The sequence below is a fragment of the Chiroxiphia lanceolata genome, chromosome 3, assembly GCF_009829145.1.
Source record: "Chiroxiphia lanceolata isolate bChiLan1 chromosome 3, bChiLan1.pri, whole genome shotgun sequence".
NCBI lineage: Eukaryota > Metazoa > Chordata > Aves > Passeriformes > Pipridae > Chiroxiphia > Chiroxiphia lanceolata.
In genome coordinates, this window is record NC_045639.1 from 5,168,958 (window position 1) to 5,186,351 (window position 17,394).

The following is a 17,394-nucleotide window of genomic DNA, read 5'->3' on the forward strand; positions in this document are numbered from 1 at the left end:
AGACATAATTCAGTAATTACCTAAGACAGGTATTTGGTTGTGTGCAGAGGCAACAGAAAGTTCAGCATTTACAACCAGGGCATGCAGTGCATGCAGTGATCCCTTTTTAACTCCAGCTGCACGTGCACATGGGATATTTAGGAGATAACCAAGGCAAATGCAAAGCAAGGAGCTGTATCCAGAGAGATACTAGTTTCAAATGTCGCTACTGACCATATTATTTGTATGAATGTGGTCGTGCATGAGTAGTTTATGACAAGCTGTTAGACAGAGAAAATATCCTGCTATGTGTAGCGTTGTAACAGTTCAGTATAAGGACTTTACAGGGAACTGAGATACCATTTCAAGTTTCAGCTCTCTTGGAACTCTTAATATCAGTGTATGATTTTTGTCTGTCAGCATAAAACTTCTGCTGGTTGCAGATGACTGTAAATAACAAAAATAGTGGCGCTTAAGTCGTAGAAGGCAGTGTGGGCAAGGAGCCCATGAACAACTGTAAATACAACAGCATCTCTGAAAGGAGAGTAAAAGGGGCAATTTGCTAAAGAGTAGCCATCAAAATAAAGTCAAGCAGCACAGTCAGAAATTATAACATCCTGTAGGGTAGAATTGTATTTCTGGCAGAGTTCTGTCATGGGGATTAGCCAGGAGAGTTCAAAGCCTTCACATCTCTTCCTGGTTGTTAGTATGAGGTCAAGCAGCACACCATTCCTTGTGGGATCCTCCACTACCTGTGTCAGGAAATGGCCATCAGAGCTTTCAGGGAACCTCCCGGACTGTCTGTGCTTTGCTGCATTGTTTCTCCAGCAGCTCTCAGGGTAGTTAACCCCACACACACAAGAACCAGGGCTTTTGGCTTTGAGGCTGCTTTGAGCTGCCTGTAGAGTCACAGAATTGTTAGGGTTGGAAGGAACCTCTGGAGATCATCCACTCCAACCCCCAAGGAGAGCTCACCTACTTCCTCCTCCTGGAGGCTGGGACTGTGACATCACAGTGGTGCTGGGGTTGGGGGAGGCCATGCCCTGCGCTGGACACCAGTGGGACCAGGGAATAGGACGACCTGCTTGGCCTGGAAGACGCAAAGCAACCCACAGCTCCCGTCACCATCAGGGTGCCATGGGACAGTGTCACAGAGAGAGCAGCACTGCAGGCCCACAGCCCCACAGCCAGGGGCAGCACCTGAGCAAGTGACACCCCAGCCACCCCTGGGGACAGCAGGCTGGGGACAGGGGCACAGCAGGGCATCCTGGGGCTGGGCAGTGCAGCTGGGACGCGGGGGTGAAGCTCGGCAGGTCAGGGAATGCCATGTCAGGGGCCCCAAGCTCAGCGAGGGAGAGGCAGACAGGTCAGGATCTTCTCCCCCTCCCTGCCTGCCCAGTGGGGCCTGTGGGCTCCAACGGGGCTCTCCTCACGGAGCAGGTGGCAGCTGCCACCACCGGCCACCACAATGGGCGCCAGCGCTCGGTTGACGCTGCGCTGCTCAGGAAAGCCAAGCGGCGTGTGGAGAAGGCCATTAAGGTGAGGAGCCTGATTTCACCCCCCTCAAAACGCCATGCACTTGCATTTGGGCATTTCCGGCTCAGGAGAGCTGACCTGGAGGGACCAGGGTTGGGGCAGGCTGAGTTCTCTGGTCTCTGTGCAGGAGAAGAAGATCTTCGCGGTGCGGGGCCCCTACCCTGTCATCCGCTCCCTGCTCCGGGCTCGGGGCTGGGTGGAGAGGAAGCTCCCCCGCGAGGGCAGACGGCTGAAGCAGCAGGTTGGCGGCCAAAAGAAACAGCAGCCGGAGACAGAGCCAAGTGATGATGGTGATGAGCAGGGGGAGGCAGTGCTGAACCCACGTGGTGGGGCACAGCCTTCCCTGGGGACCACAGAGCCCCTGCACTACCCATGGCCACGCAATGAGGAGGTGGAGGAGGAAAAGGAAGAGGAAGATGAAGATTATGAGGACTCCGATGAAATCCATGACCTCATGGTTAGCTGATAGGGCTCAGCCTCAGCCCCCCACACCCTTCTCCTCGGAGCTCCAGGCGCAGGGCACAGCCTGGGACAAGGGACGAGAATGGGATGAGGGCTCCCTGTCTCACTCTGTCCCACTTCCCTCCCACAGTCCTACCTGGTGCGGGACCAGGTGCCAAACTTCCTGTGGACCATCCGCCTTAGCTCCATTGACCAGGAGCTCCTGCAGAGGATTGAGGTGGTGAACCGCTATCACTGGGTGCACGCCCTCAGCACCAAGGTGGGAGCCTGGAAGCCTTGGAGAGGGGCAACACAAGGAACGGGGGTGTCCAGCAAGGATTGACAACCTTCTCTAAACAGGAGGGGCTGTGCCTCAGCCTGCAAAACCTGCCCTGGTTCGAGCAAGCCGACCCCAACACCTTTTTCCCCCGGTGCTACCGGCTGGGGACCACGGAGGAGCGAGAAGCTTTCATTGGTGAGCTTGAGGCTGTTGCCGTCCTGCTCCCCCTCGTGCTCCCAGTGCCATGCAGGACTGGTTGGGGATGATGTCTCCCTCTTGCAGAGGATTTCCGCCTGACGGCAGCTCGCAGCCTGCTCAAACTGGCTCTGAAGAAGGCTGGGGACAGGCTGGTGGGGATGGAGCAGCCCCCAAAATCCAACAAGGGGCCAGGTTAGTGCATGGAGCTGGGTCAGGAAGATAACAAGGAGTTCTGGGCTAGGGATGTGTCTAGGGGCTGAGCTGCTCCTGGCTGTGGCTTGGGATCCCCCACACCCTCCTTATGGTTACAGCCCACATTATAGCCCACCTTATGGGTGTTCTGCCCCCTGCCCCATCCCCGTGTACCCAAGGCTACCCATCCCACAGGGAGGCTCTGTGCTTTGACCCCGAGGCTGGCAAAGGAGCCACATCTCTCACCCCGTGCCACCCACAGAAGGGCCAGGGTCCTCCTTCTCCTCTCCCTCCCGGCTGGCAGAGGAGGCCCTGGAGGTCTGCGAGCAGCACCTGGGTGTCCTAGAGCACCAGGACATCGACAGGAAGACCCCGTCGCCCTGCAGGACGTGCATCGACTGGAACTGCTTCCTGCAGGATTACTACTGCGCGGCACAGTGAGTGCTGAGCGGGATGGGGGTCGTGGAGGGCACCGTGGTGGGGCTGGTGCTGAGCCCCCCGTGTCCCCCCACAGTGAGGGGGCCGGGCTGGCGCTGAGCGGGGCGCAGCGGGAGCGGTGCCAGGACCTGCTGCGGCGCCTGGCGGAGCAGCTGCCGCAGTTCAGCGTAGAGGGCGATCTCAACATCTGGATCCTCAAGCCCAGCGCCAAATCCCGAGGCAGGGGTAAGGCTGGGGGAAGCACGGGGCATACACAGGCTCCTCACTAAGGAGGGGCCTCACCACCGCTGTGTTCCCCAGGGATCGTCTGCGCGACGCGGCTGGAGGAGGTGCTGCAGCAGGCGCGGGGCTGCACGACCCCCTCGGCGCGGGTGTGCGAGTGGGTGGTGCAGAAGTACGTGGAGCGGCCGCTCACCATCTTCGGCACCAAATTCGACATCCGGCAGTGGTTCCTGGTGACTGATGGGAATCCCCTGACCGTCTGGTTCTACCAAGACTGCTACCTGCGCTTCTGCTCCCAGCCCTTCTCCCTGCGCCACCTGGAGCAGTGAGTGTCCCCCACCCCGGCTCCCCACACGCCGGCACCCCGGCACCCACTGACCCAGTCCCGCTCTCCTCGCCCCAGTTCCAGGCACCTCTGCAACGTCTCCGTCCAGAAGCAGTACAAGGAGTCACCTCACCAGGACCCCCGCGTGCCCCCCAGTAGGGTCTGGTCCAGCCGGCAGTTCCAGGCATACCTGGCACGGCTGGGGCGGGCGGATGCTTGGCATCAGGTGATGGTGCCCGGCATGAAGGCAGCGATACTGAACTCTCTGCGCTGCGCCCAGGACCACATGAGCTTCCGCAAGGGCAGCTTTGAGCTCTTTGGGGCCGACTTTCTCGTGGGGGAGGACTGCCAGCCCTGGCTGCTGGAGATCAACTCCTGCCCCACCATGAGCCCCTCCTCGGCCGTGACCCGACGGCTCTGTGCCAACGTCCAGCGGGACACGCTGCGCCTCGTGCTCGACCGCAAGGACGACCCCAGCTGTCCCACTGGCGCCTTTGAGCTCATCTACAAGGAGGTAGGCTGGGGGGCTCGGGGGGCAGGCACCCCCCAGGCACCACAAGCCCCCGCTCCCTGCTCTGTCTCCCTGCAGGCAGCTGCGTCCCCGCGTCCGGCTGTGGGGATAAATCTGATGGTCGAAGGCTGTTCCCTGAAGAAGCCCCGGCCAGCAAAGCGTCGATTACAGGAAAAGCCCCCCACCAGTACAGCCAGTGCCCCCCAGCTCCCCGTGTCCTCAGAGGGCAGAGCCACACAGGCGCCCCAGCCGAGAGTGCCACAGCGGAAGCTGCCTCCTCTGAGGCAACAGAGCAGCTGCTGCAAGCCCAGCTCTGGCCCTGTAGCACCGCCACAGCCCCCGGACTCTGCTGCTGGGAGCCAGGAGCTGCCATGGCTCCTTCACCTGGTTGTGCAGCCTCAGGAAGCTGAGCCCCAGAAAGCTGCTCAGCCCCAGGCAGCTGAGCCCCAGGCAGTTCTGCCCCCAGTCAGTTGCCATGCCCTGGATCGGGTGCCTGTGCCACCGCCCCAGGGAGCCCCCAGCACCCCCCGGCAACCCCCGGACTGTTCTGCCGGGAGCCAGGGGCTGCCAGGGCTCAATCACCCGCTTGGGCAGCCCCAGGCAGCTCTGCCCCCAGTCAGTAGCCATCCCCTGGATGGGGTGCTTCTGCCACCTCTCCGGGGAGCCCCGGGCTGCTCTGCCGGGAGCCAGGAGCTGCCCTGGCTCCTTCACCTGGTCGGGCAGCCCGAGGACGCTCAGCCCCAGGAAGCTCCGCCCCAGGCTGCTTGGCCCCAGGCAGCTCTGCCGCCCATCAGGGGCTGTCGCCTGGCTAAGGCGCCTGTGCCACCGCCCCGGGGAGCACCCAGGAGCCCCTGGCGACCCCCGGGCTCTGCTCCCTCCTTCCGTCCTGCCAGACCACTGCATCCACCTCTGCTGGAACAGAGCACATCAGGTCGCAACAGGACACAGAAGAACTGGGACACAGAGACATCCCCACGAGGGGACAGCCCCCTCCCCACCCTTGCTGGGGAAACACTGCAGCACCCGGCTCCCTCCCACCCCAACGAGACCCCACTGCTGCGTCACGGGAACCGCCTCAACCCGCACACGGGCCTTAATACACTGCTGTGACAAGGAGCCTGGCGTGACCTTCTGTGTGCGGGAGGTGTGGGCACAGCTGGGACTGCCCGCGGGATGGGGGCGTGGGCAAAAACTGGGGCTGCCCGAAGAGACAGGCAGGACCCTGTGGCTCCCCAGTGGTTGTGCTCACCAGGGCTGTGCCTGCTCCTGCTCCCTGAGGCCTCTCTGGGCTGGGCAGTCGTGATTGTGGCATGATTTGTGTGTGATGGACACATATCAGTTGTGTGATCAGCATGTGCCAAGTGCATGATACATCAGCTACAGAAAGGCTCTTGTGTTTCTGGCAGAGTTCTGGTGTGGGGATTAGCTGGGAGAGCTCTCTGCTCTTAGAACCAGTTTCTCAGCTCTCCTCACTGCAAGTACCACAGAGTTCTCCGCACTTGGGAACTCCTGCTGCATTAAGGTACAGGCCATTTTCTGCTGGCTATGTTCACCAGGGCAGCTGTGAGCAGGTGGAAGAGAACTGGAATGCACAGGGAACAGGCTAACCTGGGCAGCAGCAGGGGCAGTCTCCTACTTGGAAAACATTTTTGCATGACTAGTCAACTCATTCAGGTGCTCATTCAGTAGCCCAGAGGCAGAATTGGAGCAGAGAGGCTTGTCTGGAGTCAAGAAGCATCTTTCAAGGCTGTTCTCAAGGATGGCAGTGAGGATGTGTTTAGAGACTCTCCCTTGTGCATCAGAAGTGGAGTAGGAGTCTGTTACATGAAGCAACAATAGCAGCAAAGGAAGATTTTAGGGATGTGAAAGCAGATATCACAAGGAGAGTCGAGAGATAAAGCTGCAGAACTTAAAACAGATGCCAGCAGAAGGAAGGATGTTGAACAAAAGCTGGAAGCAAGCTGTGAGAGAAGGAAAGAGACTGTGCTAATGGACTGGTTATGGAAAAGCTGAGTGATCATGTGGTGAATGGTTTTAAAGGGTACCAAGGGATAGTCAGAGAGAGAGAGACCTTGGTAACAGAGAGCAAAGCTCCACTCTCCCGAGTGAGAGATCCTTCTGGGAAGCTGAATCAGTTGTGTGTCAGAAAATGTACCGAGAACAAGGAAATTTGCAGGTAGGAGTTCAAACAGATTATGACTCTGACTCAATCTCTTGAGATGGGTAGCGCAAGTGAAAAATAAATCAAAGGAAGAAACCAAAGCAGAAAGGTTAAGCAGACAAACAGCAGCAACGCTGAAAGGCAAAGGAAAGATGAACTCTGCACATGTACACAACCTAAGGCCGGAGGAGCTGTATGCTACTTTTGGTTCACCATCAGGCTGTAATCTAACCTTAGTCACCCTTTGTGATTTGCTTTGAAGTTCAAGACATTTGTGAAGCCTTCAAGTATTGTTTCAAACTAACACAAATACCTCAGGCTGGCTGCTCTTACCACTCCAGAGTGCTTCACGTACCTCTCCACTGCAGAGCCCAGGCAATTCCAGTGCTCATCCCCCATTCCCTGCATGTGCTGTTCTAAGTTCCCTTGCAAAACACATGAAATTAGTCAGGGCTGGGAATTGCTGCTGTAGATACTATTAGCACACATTTATCAGCTCAAAACTCAGTTCTTTAGCTCTGGAGTGTGGTTCAAAGGCTCCTTGTTATGTGGGAATTTCCAGTGCTGATTAGGAGACTCTTTAAGTCATCAGATACCACAGGGCAGGGTTGTAACTGGGCACCAAGAGATATTTGATGGACAAGATGTCAAAGAATGATCAGTTGCTTCAGGCCTGTCTTGTACTGGTTTTGTTTGTTTTTTTTAAAGACACCCCCACACTGTGCTCCTGTTGGAGCTCCCGCTGGATTCATACACGTGTAATTCCCCACTTCATCCATGTCCCCACCAGAGCAGCCCTCACATATCTACCCAAAGTGGAAACATGCCCAATGAGTCCCTTTGTGCAGTTCCCCTGTTCCCAAGAGTTCTCTAAGCCACTCTGGAGTTTCCCCAGCTTGCCTCTGCTGTCACTGTTCAAGGAGGAAGAAGACATGATCAGAGTTATGTCATGCTAAGCAAACAGTACATCGAATCATCACTTTGATATGACAACAGCTTAGATAAAGGGCACAAAATAGCACATATGACAAAAATTCCTCTCACCTCTGTACTCAGATTATCTTACAGGCTTCCTACACCCAGTGCATGTATTTTTCCCAATTTACCATATATTTCATTAAATACATATTTATGACTGAAATGTACGAATGTGCTTTTTCTTCCCTATTTTAAACACATTTACCATTCAATCGTTTTTTTCTGGAAGGCAAATTGCAACACAAATACTGTTCTGGTGTCAGCAATCTGTACTCATATGCTAATGCAAAACAGACAAAAATTCCACAAAGTGGAATTCTTGGGCTGCTGTAAGTGCAGTGGAGGTAATTAATACAGTTACAGCTGTATTAATGTAGCCTTTGAATGGCTCCTGAATAGCCCAGCTTATCAATTGTTTGAGGCTGAACCCCAGGAAATTTAATTTAGATTTACTACTGCCACAAATCCCCTGCCATGGCTCCAAGGAATGTCTCATTTGTAATAACAAATCAGGGAAGATTTTTAGATGGAGGAATTATATTGGCTTTAAAGGGCTGGAGGATCTCCTCATCCCCAAGTAAGGGCTTCACTTTCTATCCCCCAAATGAACTTGACTGGGGCAAGGCTAAATCATTGGTATGTTGGTGTTATAAGCCTTGGAAACCTCCTGGAAGAAACAAAACAAAACAAAAACAACAAACAAACAAAAAAGTGAAATAAAATAGCAGAGTGTTTGCTGAGTGTGATCTCACAGAAGGGATAAGGTGAGTAAATCTTCTACTACCAGCAGTGCCTGTACAGCCCAACAGCTCTTCTCCTGTTGCACAGGGCTTGCAATTCAGCTTCTACCTGGTGACTAAGGACAACAAAAGAAGCCTGGCATGTCACAGGGAACTGCTGTTGAGCTGTACAACCATTACAGAGGGACCAACAGGAATATTCACATGAGCCAGAAGTAGCTTCAAATTGCCTATTAATTCTGGATGCCTGTCAGCAGTTATTATCTGATGGGCCAGAGTGATCTGGCATCCACTACGGAGGAAAAGAAGAAATCAAATATAACCATTACTTAAAAGAAATAGCTCAAGAATCATTTCATCATGACTTTCATCCCCTTATGCCTTTTAGCCCCCCTTCACAGTCCTGGTTCCTCCTGGCAGCACTCTCCTCTCACCTTGCTAGAGCTGCTTGTCCCTGTTCTTCCCACACCATTTTCTCCTGTCCCAGCTGAGGGGGCCACACTGGTGAAGGTGCAGAACTCTCCCTCCCTTTCCCAGTTGAACTGGCTGGGAATTGCCAAGAGCTGGGGGCATCCCTTCCCAGCCTGCTCATTCAGTGGTTTCCTGTCATCACCATGTGACTGTTAAAGCTTTCCTGGGTGAAGAGGCTTTAATTTATCTGTAAACAAGGAATATCCACCTTCTGACAGTCAAGCCTCTGTGTACTGACAGGCACCATCCGTGTTTGAAATGCTGATTTGCATCTTTTTATAAGTGAATTTGCTGAGGCCAGGCTCCTCACCTCATGCAGTGTGCTTGCAGTGTGGGAGGGAGCTTTTCCTGAATGTAAAAAATATTCAGTGAAAATGAATTTCAGAGATGCATGTTGCTTTGCTTACAGAAACCAATTCTAAAGCGAGCCTTGAGCAGCCACAGTAAGATCTGCTGGGGGAATAGTAAAAAAAAAGTTGAAATATGGTCCTTTTAAATAAAATTTTGATGGGTTTTGTGATCAAAACTTTAAAGCTGACCATTTTCCTTCAAGCTCCTGATAAGATTGTAAATAATAATATATATATAAAAAGAAAACAAGAAGCTCCATCCTTAACATCTCTGTTCTAACAGACTTTTAAGAATTATCATCAATAGTTTTCACTAAAATTAAAACAGCAAATCCATGGGCTTTTGGCAGTTCTGTTTACTTGACTCTATTTGCATGCTCATGCAGTCAGGGAAGACAAACAATTGCTCACAACCTGTCTGCCCCATCACCATGCAGCACCTGAATATTAACTACTGCCTGTTTACAGGGAGTGTTTGCAGCGGTCTCAGGGGCTTGGGAGAGGTTGGATCACTCCAAGGGATGACTGAGCCCTCAGCTGAAGGGTGGGTTTGTGTGTGATGCCACAGTGATGAGCTCTTTTTGGTTTGGTCCTGGTGCTCACTGGGGAGCCTTGGTGTGCCATTACATATGTGCTGGAAGAGGGGCAAAGCAAGATCTCTCCTGGAACCTTAGATTTAAAAACCTGCCTGAATCTTCAAAAGAGTTTTTTGAGATGTCACTTAAGCACCATTCAACCCCATGTGCCTCCCAGTCTATCAGAGCAGGTCATTTATCTCACACTCTGTACCTTGGGGCCTGGTTTGGTACCACGTACCAAATGTGCCTCAGAGACTCTCCACAGCCCTGTCTTCAGTTTATCTTCAGCCACTGACATTTTCAGTCTGAAACTCAGCTACAGCAAGAAACTGTGGTAAAGATGGTGCTGAGCTCACTCTTTGTAGGGAGGTCCAGATCTAAGGTCCACTTATGAATTTTGTGTTGAGCAGGCACTAGGAAAAAAAATTGGACCATTCCAACAAGCTTTAGCACCACAGCTAATCACCTGCCTTTCCTTCATGCTTCCACGGACTGCCTGGTCCCTCCCCACACATTCTTGTCTCATCAGGAGCACTGCAAAGGCCTCCTCAAAGCTTGGGGAAAGGAGGAGGAAGGATGGCACCCTGATAAACACCATCATGGCACAGAGAGGCAAAACCACCCTTCTCCTTCATTTTGTAGTAAAAAAGGCCTTATAATTCAAAAAGGCCTTTGCTACAGCAGCTGAGACATCAGTACTATTTTACTGGGTTTTCTGCCCAGGATCCTGACAACAGTCAGAAATTTGCCTGGAAGCAATAAACTAAGCAAAAACAAACAAACAAAAAAAATAGTACAAGTGAAAGGCACAATTGAAAGTCACATCCGAACAGGCAAGACATGGTGCCAAAGCAGTCAGCAGCCTGGGGATATTTTAGGCTGTTTAATCCTTCAAATATATGCCAAATACCTACCTGCAAGTCCTTAGCAGGCAGCTTTGTTTCAGTGAGAGGTTCACTTCAAAGAAAAGCAAATGTTGGTGCCTTCCTTCTGCTGGAGCTTCTAATAATAACAAGTTAGAATTATTTCAGTTAATGGTAATAATTACAATACAAATGATTGGGTCCCTAATAATCCTGTTTTGGGGACTCATGGAACAGGAAATATCTTTCCCCATCCATAAAGCTGAATTACTTGAGGAAAGCCCCCGTGTTTGTGGCAGCAGGCAGCCAGTGGAGTGGGACTGGAGGAATCTCTACTCAGCCCCTTCACTTTGGTGTCTGGTAAAATTGGGCAGGAACCTGGAGTGTGAGTGGGCTCACACCATGGCTTTGCTGGTTTATGACCCACAGCCTTTAATCGTGGAGGGGAAGGCATGAAGAGAGCAAGGGGGCAGAGGAAAAGCTGCCGGTGATGTCGGAGGCGGGAAGACACGTCTGCTGGCAAAGGGGAGCAGAGGTCTGCTCCTGGGGGCTGAGGGCACGGTGGTGGTGATGGCAGGAGGAGGGAAAGGGGCAGTTTGCCGACGCGCCGTGAATAAAAGTCGCTGTCAGGGGAAAGATCCCTCCATGAGGCTTTGGCCTGGGCTGAGCAAGAGGGACCAAGCATTTTGCATGCTCTATTTTCCTCGCAGCCCAGAGCAGGACTTGGGGCACAGATGTCAATCTGAACTGCTTTTCGCCTTCCTTGCAAATGTTTATCTGCTACATTTTCCTTCTGCCAGCCAGCTGACAGGTCCTGGTGCAAGGCACAGGCCAGAAGGACAGAAATCTGTTTGCATTCCTCCCAGAGCAGCAGCGGTGCAGAGCCGAGCTCTTGGCACTTCTCAGCCGGCGAGGGACCAGGGGGACGCACACCCACCTCTGCCCCCACCTACCACCCGCAGGTCACTCACTCCGACATAGAGGAGGAATATTTTCCTCCCCACTTCTGGCCGCTGCTGCAGGATTTTCGCAGCAATGTTTTCTTCCAATCTCTGCTGCCCTCTGGTGATGCAAAAGCCTTGCGATGAGCCAAAGCCTCATTTTTTTTGCTGCAAAATCTCGCCCTCATCCTCATTAAAACATCAGCGTAGTCACAGCCTGTGGTTTCCTCCTTTCCCCCAACACAAACTCCGAAGCCATAAGGCCACTCTGGGAAAGATTTCTTGTCCAGCACCACAATGATTTAGGAGTTAATAAGCATCCTTATTACCTCACATCAGGTAAATACTTATTAATCAATCTACAGACTTTAATGTTAATTTAAAAAAAAAACAAAAACAAACAAAAAACCCCCAAACTGGTAAGATGAGGGTTAAAGGCTCTGGCTTGTAACTGGGTTCCTGCACTTAGGATTTTCCACTTGAATTTCTCTCTGCACCAGGAGTCATTCTAGGAAACTTAGCCCTGACCCATCCACTGATGATTACAACCCCAGATTTAGATCAGGCATCTATTTTCCATCAGATTCCCATCTATTCCCAGTAACCCAGGGAAGAGGCTGCCTCTTGCAGGGTCTGCCCAGACCCTGTGTGGGGCTCTGGGGGAAGAGCAGATGGGAGGATATTTTCTAACCCCTGCCTGATGTGCTTTCCAAATAAGTTAAGAAAAAAGCTGCCTTTTTTATTGAGATAAGTGCCGTGACAAGCAAGCAGGGATGGAGTCAGACTGCTGCATGTTATAACAAGCAGTATTTTCTCCCAAGCTCTGCTGTTCCCATCACCTGCTGTAAAACAAATCTCTAAAACAGTCTCTGCTTCTCCTGCATGTGCACAGACCCATTGAGAGGAGAGGAAAAACCCATTAGGCAGGCTTCTGGCTGAAGAGGCAGACCTGCATCGAGTCTGCTCCTCCGCTGCCTCTCAGCATCCTCCTGGCCAATCTCCACGGCTCAGCGCTGCTCAGCAGGGCCCTGAGGGAAATGCTTCCCTAAAGCACCCACCAGAGAGCTGAAAATCGCCAGCAGGCTATTCCCATGCTGATCCTCCAGGTCACGGGAGGGAGGCAATGCAGCCCTGCAGATAACACACCGACCCAGAAATCCAGGCCCTTTTTTTCTCTGCTGCATCTCTAGGAACGATCGCTTCATTCCTCGACGCTTGAATTTCCGCCTCCGCAAAGCGAGGGCATCGTCTCCACTGTAAAGCAGCGTGAGAGCTGTTGGTAACAAGATTTATGATTATTGAGGAGTTATTTAGTACAGCTTTTAGATCTTGCTCCATTGATTTTGCTTCGCAGACTCCGTGGCTCCTGCCGCTATTACCGGCTAACACACACCGACCCTCCGGTAGCTGCTGGACCTTGTGTTTCTGGAGGAGGATCCTGGCACTCAGAGCTGCACAGAGAGAGGAGCATCAGCCATGATCACCAGAGGATTTACAGTCTAAATTAGATCTTGAATATAACCTCCTTTCTTTCTTTCTGTACTATCCCCTTGGAGCAGTGCTTGCAACAAGCAAAAACACAACTCCCAGTGCCATATTTAACTCATATGATACCTAAGAGGATGAAACACCTTTCTCCAACCAGCTTTGTGAAAAGCAACAGGTGATGGGAGCCCCTAGAGCAGGTCATTCCTCATCAGTCCTGCTGCTTCTGTGACTTGTGGCCAGTTCAACACCCCTCAAAAGCTCTGCTGCCCTGTGCTGCTCTGTAGTCCCTAGGGAAGGGCTGATGGGTTGTGCATGGGAGGGTTTCTCTGAGCTCATGCATGTTTTGATCCTTAACGAGTCATTTTAATCATCTGTGCTGCAGGGCAAAGAGAGGTGTATTGTCCAGGTTTATGGCATTTAAGTTCAGGTGAGGAGGTGGGTCAATAGCAGGTGGATACACCTTCTGCCTCTGAGATTTTTGTTAGGTTGCATTATTCGGATAGCAACAAGCAATTTTCCCCCTTCAGTAAAATCTATACCATTTGTCTCAGTGGGATTAATAAAAAATAATTTTAAAAAAGCAAGCCAATGTGCCAGCAGCAGACTGCTTGAACATGCTTTGTGTGTGCACATTTCTGAGCACATGAAGGACAAGAGCCTGAGTCACTGAAGAGGAAGGTCTTGGGAAGCCCAGATCAACATCACACTGCTCAGCAGCATTTCTGCTTTGTTTATGCCATTGTCAGTTGGCCAAAGTTACAAAACCAAATATCCTTTCAAGTAGCTGAACTGCCAGTTTGTGGTCCAGTATGAAACAGCACAAATTCAGGGTCAGCACTGCCTGTGCTTCGCCTCCCTGGTCCCCTATATCTGAACTAAGCTGGTTAGGCTGGGAGGCAATGCTGTAGGATTTCCTAATCCCAGTAGAGCCACCAAGCCACCCCCAAACACATCATCCTACCCTCCAGTTGCTTTGAAATCCAAATCCAATCGCAAACAGGAGCTCAGTGCTCCACTTCCAGACCTAAGGGCTGGGTTTCCACTCAAACCCATTTGTTTTACTCCAAATCCCATTCACAAAGTGACACTGGACAGACAGTATCTGCAGACAGGAGACATGAAAGCGCCCTCACCATGGGGGGAGTTGTGCACACTGGAGCACCTTGGCAGCAGCACTGGGCCCTTTACCCTTCAGGATGCAAATAATCATCACTGAACCGCACTGACAGATTTGGAATTTCATGTACTGAGGAAAAACGGTCAGTTCTTAATAGGTAATCAAAGTTCCTCTTTAATAAAGCAGCACAAAACATTTTACGTCTCCCAGCTAGTGCCCCGTGTAACTGAAGTTCAGGTGAACTCATTGACAAAAAAAAAATCCATCTTATCTAATGTTTATTGACCAGGTTTTAAAAGCAGTAGGCTGCTGCAGGAATTCTCCTGAGAGCTCCCTGCTGCTGCACTGCTGGGGGACGGCTCCACATTTTGGCTCGCTCTGCTCTGCCGGCACACGGAGAGCGCCTTCACAGCCTCCCATCTCTCCACGGGGAGATCAGAGCTCTCCAGCTTTCCACCATCCACTTCCATCCCTTACAGCGACGGTGGCTGAAAGCTCAGTGTGAGCCAGCCTGCCTTGAAACAAACAGAAGGGCTCGGCTTATCGCCGCTGAAACACAATCCTCTGCCTTCCTCGTTAGGGCGCTGCGCTAATTAATATATCAGAAGGGTCTGTCGGGAGCACATGCTGATTTAACCACGAGCCCAGTGGAGAGGGGCTGGGTGGAACTGTGATGCTGGAGTTGGTTTCTTTATTTAACTCCAGATTTCTTTGCCTCCCTACAGCAGCAGCTTTCTGCCTGCACTTCTCTAAGGCTCTCTGTCACAGCCCCAGGCATCACAACAACTTTGATTTCTTAAAGACAGATGCAAACTATATTTGTGCTGAATTATTTTTACCCATAAATACCACAGATGTGAAGACAGTACAAAAAGTGAGAGTGTCTTAACAAAACCAACCCGCCACCCTCAGCCCCAGCATTTCAAGATGCTTTTGAATAATCTGGCAATTTCAGGTCAATCAAAAGGCTTCCTTTCTGAAGGATCCCTTTCTGAATTTCCTAGTGTAGCTGGATGACAAAAGAACAGTGGCCTCTCTCCTACTGTAATTTTTACTGGAGAAGAGTCTCAGTTTCTGCTACCTGCTTTTATCCTTTTTTTGGTATTGCTTTATCCCTCCTGCCCACTGAGCCTGCCTTGTTTCACCTCTTTTCTCTATCCCTCTCCCAGGCTGCACCTCTGGCTTTCCCTTCCAAGCACAGGCAACCTTTCTGATTTTCCTCTCTGCTCTAAGCAGTGTTTCCTCTACATCACTTCCAGTGCCTTATGCTTCTCCCTCTTGCATCTGCCTCTTCCTCCCCACGGTTGTCTTCTTTTTTGGCCATGCTTTCACTAAAACAGGCAGCCAGTTGGTATTCCCACACTGGAGGAAGTGCTCAACGCAGCCCTTGGGTACAGTTTTGAATTCTCATTGCTCACAGTCAGTCTCCTTCAGTTACCCAAAAGGGAGCTCAGGAGATAAGTTTTCAGCTGCAGCTCACAGGAGTCCTCAGGGGTGTTCTCTGTTTCTGTCAACAGCTCCTCTTCTGCTACCACCACATACTTGAGATCATACATCCTAATATTTTTCCATGGGAAAAGACAAGTCAGCCAGAACCTGGTGACTTTCAAAAAGAGATCACTGATTACTCACAGTTGCAACCAGGAATGCCTCAAGGAAACTTGTACCTCTGAGTGCACCAGGGCACACGCAAAGATCTGTCTCGTTGGCAGGATTACAATCTGCACTCGTGCTGCCAAAATGCAAATGCCACTGTGGGCCAGCTGAAAGCACACCAGTAACTCCAACCCTTTAAATAATCCACGTGTGACTGACTGGTGCTGCCCACTTTGTACATTGTAACAGGAGTCTGTTAGGTTCACACCTCCAGATGAGACCAGCAGGATGCACCTGGAGTTGTGTCAACACCGACCTACACCTTTTGCAGGGACTGTTGGTGCACTGAAGGAAGCAGGTTTAACAATCACCACCACACTGTATTCCTGAAAAGTTAAACACTGCATACTGCATTTCCTTTGGTGGGTTTAACAGCTCTGACCTTTACAGCTCCACAGAGCACTGGGAGGCAGGGAAGGGAAAGCATGGAGAGCAACAGTGTGCCAGTGCTACACCCATTTTGCCCTGAGCAGCTCCTCTCTCCTGCTCTGGGTTTGACCATGCTCTGCAGACGTGAGGAATCACAATGCTGCAAAGGCCAAATCCCAGGGCTGTACCGCCAAGGGTAGTGGAGAAATCAGTACAGAGTGAAATGACCAGGCTTTCTGCTTCCAAGGAAGCTCAGTACTTCCTCCTTGGCAGAGGTAGTGGCTCCCCAAAATCTGTGGTCCCCCAGGACTGGACCAGCTCCATCGTGGAGCTCAAAGCTGGTCAGATTTGGCCCCTCCTGCTCTCACTTGCTGGCATTGCCAAGTTCTGTCTCCGCTCTGTCCCCACCATGAGACACGCAGGTCCGGGAGCTCAAGTGACCCCCACAACCAGCACAGTGCAGCTGAGCAGCTGGAGTGCACATATCCCAGAGTAGGGAAAATGGCACACAAGGACTTGGCAAGCCACAAAAGCACAGTAACTGTAGCTGGAAATGGCAACACTCCCTTCCAAGGGAAAGATATATGCCATGTGCATTTATCAGAGCCCTGGATCTCTATTCTTCTGCACTAACACCCTTTCCAGCATGTGCTATAAAGTAAACATTACCACAGAGCAAGATGCATCTTTGCAATCACCACCCATATGCCCGAGCTTCACCTCGCTTTAGGGAAGGTGTGATCCAAAGGATGACAAAGATAACAGACATCTCAAAACTGCCTGGGTTAGATCAGGCTCTGTTTGCCCAACTACATATCATAAAAGGGTATAAAGAAAATCCCTTCTCAAGATTGGCTGCAAGCTTCCATATACATAATCTACATTTACATATACGTATGTAAGCTTAATATAAATGTAAACTATATTTACATACAAACATATGTTAAAGCCTTTGGTAAGGTTGAATGATCCCTAAAGGCTGAGCTACTTGAATTTCCCAAGATAAGACTTAGGCACTTAATTCTATTCGCTGCACTAGGGATGATAAACCTCAGATATTTATATGAAAAAGCTCGTATTTTTCAATAGTTGAAATTCCTAAGGCCTTAATCAAGTTAGAGGGATTTAAAAGGTAGATCAAGATCTGCATCACATGGGAAATAGAATTGATTTTTTTCTAACTGCCTACAGTAATGATTTTAAAAGGAAAGAAAAATCCTACCATTTCAGCAGACTTCTCCAAGTCCACACAAGGCACACTCTGGCAGCCAGGTGCCACCCTTCTGGTTTCCAAGCATTCTGTGGCATTCCAAGGCATCACTGCAGAAAGCAGATGTATTTTTATGGTAATCATTTTAACACCTTTGACATTGTTTTGCAACTACCTTGGATCCCATTACACTTCACAAAGCTGCAGAGAGAGGTGAGAGCTGACAAGTCTAAATTTAAGGAGTAGAGGAGACCTGGCTCACTGCTGGCACTGCCCCTGGCTCCCCACAGGAGTGGGTAAATCACCCGGTGTGTCTGTGCAGCATCTCAGCCTTGCCCAGGAGCCCTTCT

The 17,394-nt window shown here is 51.1% G+C and overlaps 2 protein-coding genes across 5 annotated transcripts in view; one reads left to right on the forward strand and one right to left on the reverse strand.

Annotated features, from left to right (window-relative positions):
• The window catches only part of PAK5 (p21 (RAC1) activated kinase 5), a 199,506-nt gene that overhangs the window by 177,922 nt on the left and 4,190 nt on the right, over window positions 1-17,394 (reverse strand). The window contains exon 2 of one of the 2 annotated variants that reach the window (XM_032682856.1): window positions 17,057-17,154. The gene's annotated coding sequence lies outside the window, so the exon portion shown is untranslated. Of the gene's footprint in view, window positions 1-731; window positions 924-17,056; window positions 17,155-17,394 lie in introns of those variants that run through there. The other variant, XM_032682857.1, reaches the window with a different exon arrangement.
• LOC116784324 (tubulin monoglycylase TTLL3-like) lies at window positions 1,011-6,784 on the forward strand. 3 transcript variants are annotated; one of them, XM_032682852.1, is made up of 10 exons: window positions 1,011-1,518; window positions 1,643-1,972; window positions 2,108-2,236; window positions 2,317-2,431; window positions 2,519-2,626; window positions 2,889-3,063; window positions 3,141-3,289; window positions 3,365-3,611; window positions 3,690-4,125; window positions 5,016-6,784. In XM_032682852.1, exons 1-10 carry the CDS (start codon window positions 1,306-1,308, stop codon window positions 5,217-5,219), a joined length of 2,106 nt encoding a protein of 701 aa, XP_032538743.1. In that variant the 5' UTR covers window positions 1,011-1,305; the 3' UTR covers window positions 5,220-6,784. The 3 variants fall into 3 exon arrangements, with proteins under 3 accessions (XP_032538743.1, XP_032538742.1, XP_032538741.1); XM_032682851.1 differs by having other exon boundaries at window positions 2,931-3,063; window positions 4,201-6,784; XM_032682850.1 differs by having other exon boundaries at window positions 4,201-6,783.

What these genes read in the sequence shown, in the direction of transcription:
- LOC116784324 (XM_032682850.1), top strand. Translation starts at nt 1,306, where the DNA reads ATGTCAGGGGCCCCAAGCTCAGCGAGGGAGAGGCAGACAGGTCAGGAT. An exon ending in GTGTGGAGAAGGCCATTAAG is followed by an intron (nt 1,519 to 1,642) that starts GTGAGGAGCCTG and finishes GTCTCTGTGCAG; the next exon opens with GAGAAGAAGATCTTCGCGGT. An exon ending in AAAATCCAACAAGGGGCCAG is followed by an intron (nt 2,627 to 2,888) that starts GTTAGTGCATGG and finishes TGCCACCCACAG; the next exon opens with AAGGGCCAGGGTCCTCCTTC.